Raw genomic sequence first — 9,915 nt, 5'->3', positions numbered from 1 at the left:
ATTAAATTAATCCCTAAACCATTGTGATTTAAAACGTTGAGAAAAAGATAATTTTTTTCTGAAGGGTCAATTTTTCAAAACGCAACTTTTCTGACCCAACTTCATAAATCCGTTAGCACAGTTTTTATTTGCAAATCCTTCTGGACTTTATAATCCATACGGCGCCTCGTTGCTTTTACTTTTCATTAGCGGGAAAATGAAAAACCGTGTCCGCTCAGCAGGGCTTGAGCAGCGGGGCGCGGCAAATTGAGTCTTCAGATTTTATGGTCCAAATGCCCAGTATGTCTGCAGATTCAAGACAAGGCCATTAGTGGACCGTGCAGCCGTCTCCGCTCCGCGCATTAATACTGGCAGCTGTATGGAAGTGACCTCCCATCAGCAACACTTGCTGTTATCAAAAGAGCTGCAGAATAAATGGAGGAAAATGCACAGCGAGTCCGCCGGAAGGAGTTAGGAGTCAGACATGAAAAGCACAGCGTCCTCGACGTCGGCTCAATAATGAGTCGGGTTACTTTGGGTCGCTTTCCTTTCATGTTTAATACACCTTCGATGTCTCAGACGGATCCAGCCGTGGAAGCTGATTGAAAGGAGGTGAAGACGGAGGTTTGCAGATCACCGAGAGATCCGAACAGAAGACGGATCGCGCCGAGGAGCCGCTCTGATCCCGTCTTGAGTTCACGTTCCTACCGAAGCTCCGAGAGCTCGGGAGTTGCAGGATCGGAACCCAGCGAATTAAAAACATTAAAATGAATAAAACAGAACCAGTAGAAGGCCGTTTATCTCTAGAAAACCAGCATCACCAACGCGTCTGAAACATGTGATGCTCTAGAGTCCATTGGGCCGTTGGTTTAAGAACAAGTACGACGCCATCTTCAATTCAATCCAGTTTATTTGTATAGCCCATTTTCGCAAATTACAAATTTGCCTCAGAGGGCTTTACAATCTGTACACATAGACATCCCTGACCTTTGACCTCACATCGGATCAGGAAAAACTCCCAAACAACCCTTCACGGGGAAAAAAGGGAAGAAACCTTCAGGAGAGAACAGAGGAGGATCCCTCTCCAGGATGGACAGAGGAATATACGTCATGTGACCAGAAGGAATCACGAGTCTTGTTGAGCCGACCCCAGAAGGTGAAACTATAAGTACTGAACGCTGAATCCAGCGACCAGATTATTAGACATTTTCATTAGTTTTTCAGTATTTAATTCAGTTTTTTTGGAAACGGCCGATAGTTCAGAGGCAGTTTGGTTTTTCCAGGTTCTCATTCACACTGTTTACAGGATCATACGGGTGAATTGTGTCATTATTCATACGCAGCCTCTATGTATGTATTATTTATGATAGCTCGATAATGTCGGTTTGATTAATGAGAGGCGATTTGACAGACTTTTTGGAGGATAAAAAGTCCTTACTGTGACTCTAAATGATGCAATCCGGTGTAACACCGTGACGTATCGCCCTCCACACGTCCACCCGCAGTCCTACAACCCGCCACACGGGGACGGGCAAGCAGCCATTAACCAGGTGATGAACATCCCGTCTCCGTGACCTTGACAGAACCTCGCGCCGTGAGCGGTGCTGACGTCTCGTCTTTTTGTGTTTAATGCGTCGAGGTGACGGAGAAAAGGGCGCGGAGTCCTCGATGAGGCAACCGGCATCATGAAGCCATTTGAAACCATTTAAAACCATTTGAAACCATTTAAATGTAACACCCTGTTCCGTGTCTCCTATGTCTCCTCTGTGTCTCCTCTCTTGATTGTTTCATTCCCTTCACCTGCCTCAGCCACTCTTGTCTCGTTACTGTCTGATGTCGTACACCTGTGTGTCCCCCCTCTATATTGAGTCAGTCTTTCCCTTGTCTCCTGTTGGATTGTCCTCTATAGTTCTGTGTCTTTTGGCCGTCGTCCTGTCTTTCTTGTTTCCGTATATTCTGACCGCCGATTCTCTGCCTGCCCCTTTTTGAACCTTGTTGTTTAAAAAAACAAAACGTTTGCCTCATTAAAGAGCGCCTTTTGTTATGTACGTTAAGCCCTGCCTATTTCTCTGCGCCTGAGCCTCACCCCGCGACAAGAACCTGACATTAAAACCCTTTAAAACCATTTAAACCCATTTAAAACAATTACAAAAAACATTAAAAGCACTTCAAAGCACTTTAAAACCAGCGGTGTGCATGTGAGCTTCTTAATGGAGACGGACCTGAAAACAAGAACGCTGTGGATTGTTCAACCGGACACATTCCTGAACACATAGAAAATACACACCTGAATACATAGAAAATACACACCTGATATATAGAAAATACACACCTGAGCACATTGAAAATACACACCTGAACACATTGAAAATACACACCTGATACATAGAAAATACACACCTGAATACATAGAAAATACACACCTGATACATAGAAAATACACACCTGATATATGGAAAATACACACCTGAACACATTGAAAATACACACCTGATACATAGAAAATACACACCTGAATACATAGAAAATACACACCTGAATACATAGAAAATACACACCTGAATACATAGAAAATACAGAAAATACACACCTGATACATAGAAAATACACACCTGAATACATAGAAAATACACACCTGATACATAGAAAATACACACCTGAATACATAGAAAATACACACCTGATATATAGAAAATACACACCTGAATACATAGAAAATACACACCTGATATATAGAAAATACACACCTGATACATAGAAAATACACACCTGATATATAGAAAATACACACCTGAACACATTGAAAATACACACCTGATACATAGAAAATACACACCTGAATACATAGAAAATACACACCTGATACATAGAAAATACACACCTGAATACATAGAAAATACACACCTGATACATAGAAAATACACACCTGATATATAGAAAATACACACCTGAATACATAGAAAATACACACCTGATACACACCTGAATACATAGAAAATACACACCTGATACATAGAAAATACACACCTGAATACATAGAAAATACACACCTGATATATAGAAAATACACACCTGAATACATAGAAAATACACACCTGATACACACCTGAACACATTGAAAATACACACCTGAATACATAGAAAATACACACCTGATACACACCTGAATACATCGAGAAATGATGGTTGTGTGTCGTAGACTGTAGTAAACATTGCGTCTCCATGACGACACCACACAGGGTTCTGAAGAGCTTCAGTGAGGCTCAAAGTGGGCGGCGCCCACCTGTCACTCACAGAGGCCACGCCCTCAATTCGGCCCATGGCGAAGCCTCGGCCTCATGAAAACGCCTCTCTCTCGCTCCAGAGACCCACTCAGGTGGATTCCTGTCAGCGAGTCGGCGTCGGGTCGTCTCACTCTCGGAGCCGCGGGGGGAATCATTTGATCATTTGCAGCTTTCACAGCTCATTAACACGTTCGGCGAGTTCCTTCAATCTGGAAACCAAAAAACTAAGCGACCTTTGGAAGTGACGCTAGTTTGAATTTGTTATTTGAACTTTTAGACAAATTCCCGCGAGCTAATCAATAAACGGCAAAAAGAAAAGACACTGAAACAACCGTTAGAGATGGAACATCCAGTCATGGACTCATTTAATGATGATAATAATAATAACTTTATTTATAAAGCACCTTTAAAAACAAAGTTTGCAAAGTGCTCTACAGAGAGTCCAAGCAAAACAAATAGAATAGTAAGAAACAAATATTTAAAAAAGAAAATATGTATATAATTTTTTTATTATTTATATATATATATGTATTAAAATAAAAATTACAAATTAAAAACAGACAAACTAAATTAGGGGAAGCACATTTCTGCATAAAAGGACGAGATCATTTAAAAGCTGTTCTATAAAAATGGGTTTTAATAAGTGATTTAACAGAAGTCTCTGATTCTGTGTTCAATTCAATTCAATTCAATTCAGTTTATTTGTATAGCCCAATTTCACAAATTACAAATTTGTCTCAGAGTGCTTTACAATCTGTACACATAGACATCCCTGCCCCAAAACCTCACATCGGACCAGGAAAAACTCCCAAATAACCCTTCAGGGGGGAAAAAAGTGAAGAAACCTTCAGGAGAGCAACAGAGGAGGATCCCTCTCCAGGATGGACAGATGCAATAGATGTAATGTGACCAGAAGGACAGATTTAGAGTTAAAATACATTCAATGAATGTGACAGAGTGTATGAATAGTTCATAGTAGGCATATTCCACGATGGAGACCTCCACGATCCATCAGGCAGATGGCGGTGGGGAGGAGGAGTGGGCGGAGTCTCAACAGTGGGCGGAGTCTCAACAGGACAGTGGCGTAGTCAGGAGCAGGAATTCAGTTTATTTGTTATATTTAAAAAACAAAAATTTGTCTCGTGCTTGTCTCCACACTGTACATACACACCCCCTGCCCCAAACCTCACATCGGACAGGAAAAACTCCAACCTCCCAGGGGGGGAAAAAAAAAAGAAACCTGCAGGAGAGCAACAGAGGATCCCTCTCCAGGATGAGTTAAAATACATTCAAAATATATGACAGAGTATGAATAGTTCATAGTAGGCATATTCCACGATGGAGACCTCCACGGTCCATCAGGCAGATGGCGGGGGGAGGAGGAGGGCGGAGTCTCAACAGGACAGTGGAGCAGGAATTCCACGACCCAGACGATCCATCAGGCAGATAGGATCTATGCCGTCTCATGGGGTCCGATGACCCCATGAGACGAAAGTCAAAAGGACTCCGGGAGAAAGCAGAGTTAGTAACGTGTGATTGAGAGATGAAAATTCATCCTTAAGGAGAGAAAAGAGGAGATAGGTGCTCAGTGCATCCTAAACGTCCCCCGGCAGCTATAAGCCTATAGCAGCATATCAAGGGGCTGGACCAGGGCAAACCTGATTCAGCCCTAACTATAAGATCTGTCAAAGAGGAAGGTCTTAAGTCTACTCTTAAACGAGGTGACTGTGTCTGCCTCCCGGACTGAAGGTGGAAGCTGGTTCCATAAAAGAGGAGCTTGATAACTAAAGGCTCTGGCTCCCATTCTACTTTTAAGACTCTAGGAACTACAAGTAGTCCCGCATTTAGTGAGTGGCTCTCTAGTGGGGCAATATGAAGATATGATGCACCAATCAAGGCTTTATAGGTTAAGAAGAATTTTAAAAGTGATTCTTGATTTAGCCAGTGCAGAGCAGCTAGTGCAGGAGTGATGTGATCTCTTTCTTAGTTTTAGTGAGAACACGAGCTGCAGCATTCTGGATCAACTGGAGGGACCTAGATTTATTAGAGCAGCCTGATAATAAGGAGTTGCAGTAATCCAGTCTAAGTAACGAAGACGCGTTGAACCCATTTTTCTGCCCTGATTTTTGAAATATTAATGAAAGAATGCAGTCCTTGAGATGATTTGCTTTCTTTGGAGTTAAAGGACAAGTCGATCAAAAGATAAACCAAAGATTCTTTACAGTGTGTTGGATGCCAGGGCAATGCCGTCTACAGAATCCACATCACCAGATAATTGATCTACAGGAGGTGGGGAGGGATTAAAATTACTTCGGTTTTGTCTGTGATTAACGTTGTGGGTTGTCGGCGTCATCGTTTACAAATACAAGAGAGCCTTAAAGGCAAAAGCGTCTTTAAGCAACCTCTGCTGGATGGGGATGAGTAATAAACCTGCAGGGACGGGGGCCTTCTATATATGTTAAGACTATCTCCCAACAAACTAAAGTTCTTCTTGAGATTTAGTTGACATGTATGCGTTCAAGCTGTGACGCTTGCTTCAGTTTGGGCTGAAAAGTCGTGTCCGACAACGTCTTTGCTTTCAACACACGATTCCACATAAGCAACGCGTAGAAAGTGCTCCGGAGGTGACTGTGTCTGCCTCCCGGACTGAAGGTGGAAGCTGGTTCCATAAAAGAGGAGCTTGATAACTAAAGGCTCTGGCTCCCATTCTACTTTTTAAGACTCTAGGAACTACAAGTAGTCCCGCATTTAGTGAGCGTAGCTCTCTAGTGGGGCAATATGGTACTACAAGCTCCTTAAGATATGATGGAGCATCACCAATCAAGACTTTGTAGGTTAAGAGAAGAATTTTAAAAGTGATTCTTGATTTTATGGGTAGCCAGTGCAGAGCAGCTAGTGCAGGAGTGATGTGATCTCTTTTCTTAGTTTTAGTGAGAACACGAGCTGCAGCATTCTGTTCTCTCCCAACAGGTGCTTGGTGAGTGGAGAAGCACCTCCGTGCAGTATTGTGGAGCCGTCAGGTATTATTGGTGAATCATAAACCGAGTTTAATCTTCAACTTCTCCAGATGGAAAAGGACTGAACGGCGTCGGTCAGAGAACCCACCGGCGAGCGGTCAACTTCCTCCGAGGAAACTGAAGACGGTGAACCTCGACTTCGGAAAACTAGCTCAGAATGGAAAGAAGCGTTCATGTAAATTAGTAATCATTTAAGTTCCTTCTCACGAGGAACACGATTCTATTGGCTGATAGTTTCGGGCTTTTCTTTAAATCACAGCTTCCTGTTTTGTGGATGTTGATTCTGCGCTGCTGGTTCTCGGGTTAACCCTCTTTACGTGACGGCAGGTGTTTTTCGTCCCGTTCCTCCGCCAGGTGATGGAGGATGACAAAAGGTGGGCGTTGATCTCCGAGGTGGGGGGCGACGCCGGCTACCTCGAGGAGCTCGCCGCCGTGCTGGAGCGCCGCTTCCACCTCGTCGGCCACCGGGAGTTCCTCCGGGACCCGGAGCGCCACGGGCCCCGAGTCCAGGTCCTGTTCAACTGGAAGTTCCTGCCGGCGGTCGAGCCCTCGCTGCTGCGGTCGCTGCCCGCCCTCCGATTGGTCGCCAGCGGAGGAGTGGGCGTCGACCACCTGGACGTGGCGTTCATCAACGGCCTCGGGGTGAAGGTGGCCAACACGCCCGGCGTGGTCGGCGGCGCCACCGCGGACCTCGCCATGGGCCTGCTGCTGGCGTCGGCACGCAAGATCCTGCACGGTGAGGTCAAAGGTCACGAAAACCCGTTGACCTGCAACACTCACCGACACGATGTAATAACTAATTATATGTATCCTGTTAATCTTTATAATTAGACACAGGACTTCAAAACAAGAGTCTTGAGTTATTTTGAAGCTTTACTCGTGATGTTTGTGTTTTAATTAATTAAGGATTTATAATCAAATGTTCAGGAATTATAATATATTTTTTACTGAGTTTAGTTATTTTAAACCCAACCATGAAGTTTTTCTCATTGCTATTTTCAAGTTATTTTGTTGAACTATAGGGTTATATAATGTATATATACATTATTTATAAATATATACTGTATATATACATTATTTATAAATATATACTGTCTATATACATTATTTATAAATATATACTGTATATACATTATATCAATATAATGTATATACACAGTATATAACATTATATCTTCAATTATACTTTATATATATAATGTTTATATACTGTATATTCATTATATATAAATATATACATTATTTTAATATAATGTAGATAAACAGTATATAAACATTATATCTTCATTTATACTGTATATATACACATCAATTATACTGTATATATAATGTGTATATACTGTATATATACAATATTTATAAATATATACTGTCTATATTTATATACATTATATTAATATAATGTAGATAAACAGTATATAAACATTATATCTTTATTTATACTGTATACACATCAATTATACTGTATATATAATGTGTATATATAATGTGTATATACTGTATATATACAATATTTATAAACATATACTGTATATATTTATATACATTATATTAATAAAATGTATATAAACAGTATATCAACTGTATATCTACATTCATACAGTATATATACACATTAATTATACTGTGTATATATACTGTACATATGAATGCATACTGTATATATCCACATTATATATACTGTATCTATATATACATATTATATATGTATATATTATAACATTATAAATGTACATATTCATATTTATTTATATTTATCTATATTATATATGTATATTTATACACACATATATAAATAGTATATTATGTTGTTTGGTGCGACACATTGTGAATCTGTAACAAAGTAACTAAATGAATTAAAAGTAGCAGTAAAGTAAAGTAATTATGTTTTAATGAACGTTTTCCCGCCTCAGGTCACCAGATCGCCGTTGACCCGAACACCACCCAACTACCGCAAAGCCTCATGGGAGTTGAAGTCTCGGGGGCCACGTTGGGGATCGTTGGAATGGGAGACGTCGGCTACAAGATCGCCCAGAGGAGCCTCGGCTTTGAGATGAAGGTCCTGTACCACAACCGGACCCGGAGGTACCACGCACCTGTCCTCCGGTTGCCATGGCAACGCTTCCACTAGCGGCGTCAATGGAAACAAAAGCAGCTGATTGGCCCGTTCTTCATTAAACACCCTCCCCCAAGAGAAGACATCACACTCTGAAGGACAATCACCACCTCTTCTTCTTCTCCTCCTTTTTCTACTTCTTCTTCTTCTTCTTCTTCTCTCTCTCCAGGAGTGTAGGTGATGAGCAGGCGGTTGGCGCTGTGTTCTGCCCCCTGGAGGACCTCCTGAGGAGGGCGGACTTCGTGGTGGTCGCCGTCAAACTGACCGCGGACACGAGGCGTCTGATTGGCCGCCGGGAGCTGTCACTCATGAAGCCCACGGCGACGCTGGTGAACGTCAGCCGAGGTCTAGACCACCGCCCTCTAGACCACCACCCTCTAGACCACCACTCCTCTAGACCACCGCCCTCTAGACCACCACCCCTCTAGACCACCACTCCTCTAGACCACCGCCCTCTAGACCACCGCCCCTCTAGACCACCACCCCTCTAGACCACCGCCCTCTAGACCACCGCCCTCTAGACCACCACTCCTCTAGACCACCGCCCTCTAGACCACCGCCCTCTAGACCACCACTCCTCTAGACCACCGCCCTCTAGACCACCACTCCTCTAGACCACCGCCCTCTAGACCACCACTCCTCTAGACCACCGCCCTCTAGACCACCGCCCTCTAGACCACCACTCCTCTAGACCACCGCCCTCTAGACCACCACTCCTCTAGACCACCGCCCTCTAGACCACCACCCTCTAGACCACCGCCCTCTAGACCACCACCCTCTAGACCACCGCCCTCTAGACCACCACCCTAGAGACCACCACCCTCTAGACCCCCGTCCGAGTTAACGACAACAACAACAACAACAACAGCAGCAGCAGCGCTCTCTCTGTGCTCTGCAGGTCTGGTCGTGGACCAGGAGGCGCTGGTGGCCGCTCTCCAGTCGGGGGGGATCCGTGCGGCGGCTCTGGACGTGACTCACCCTGAACCTTTACCGAGGTCTCAGACCCCCGACTAACCACGCATCACTCTTTGCTCGCTCCTAAGCTCCTCCCCTTCCTGTTGTTCAGGGACCACCCGCTGCTGTTCCTGCCCAACGTGCTGATCACCCCCCACATCGGGATCAGTACCCACGCCACCGCCAGGGCCATCGTGGAGAGGATGCTGCAGAACGGCGTGGCCGCGGTGGACGGCCGGCCGGTTCCAGATGAGGTCCGGCTGCCGTGACCCGGACGCCACGGGGTGCCGCCATCTTTTATTCCAGATGTTGAAATGTCTACACAACAACGTGCAGTAAAACGTCTTCATTTCAAACGTCTTCATTTCTGGAACAAAAACAACGACCTCCCCCCCAGAGAGAGTTCTCCATCGGATCAGCGCACAGACTCCACCGGGTCACGTGACCTCCGCCTCCCTGAGCTCAGAGAGCGGCTCGTGGCGGTGACCTCTAGTCGACTCGTTAGCGTCCTCCTGTTTTGAAACCCATCGCCCTGCCGAAGCTTCTAAACTCACGAGGGCGACGC

General features: G+C 44.1%; 1 protein-coding gene across 1 annotated transcript; it reads left to right on the top strand.

Annotated features, from left to right (window-relative positions):
• Positions 1 to 6,637: 6,637 nt before the first annotated feature.
• On the top strand, positions 6,638 to 9,619 carry LOC130202929 (glyoxylate/hydroxypyruvate reductase B-like). Its single transcript, XM_056428824.1, has 5 exons — positions 6,638 to 7,016; positions 8,194 to 8,365; positions 8,566 to 8,741; positions 9,295 to 9,391; positions 9,463 to 9,619. Exons 1-5 carry the CDS (start codon positions 6,638 to 6,640, stop codon positions 9,617 to 9,619), a joined length of 981 nt encoding a protein of 326 aa, XP_056284799.1.
• Positions 9,620 to 9,915: the final 296 nt, after the last annotated feature.

Source organism: Pseudoliparis swirei, chromosome 2 (assembly GCF_029220125.1).
Source record: "Pseudoliparis swirei isolate HS2019 ecotype Mariana Trench chromosome 2, NWPU_hadal_v1, whole genome shotgun sequence".
Taxonomy (NCBI): Eukaryota; Metazoa; Chordata; class Actinopteri; order Perciformes; family Liparidae; genus Pseudoliparis; species Pseudoliparis swirei.
This window is presented reverse-complemented; position numbering and strand designations above follow the sequence as displayed.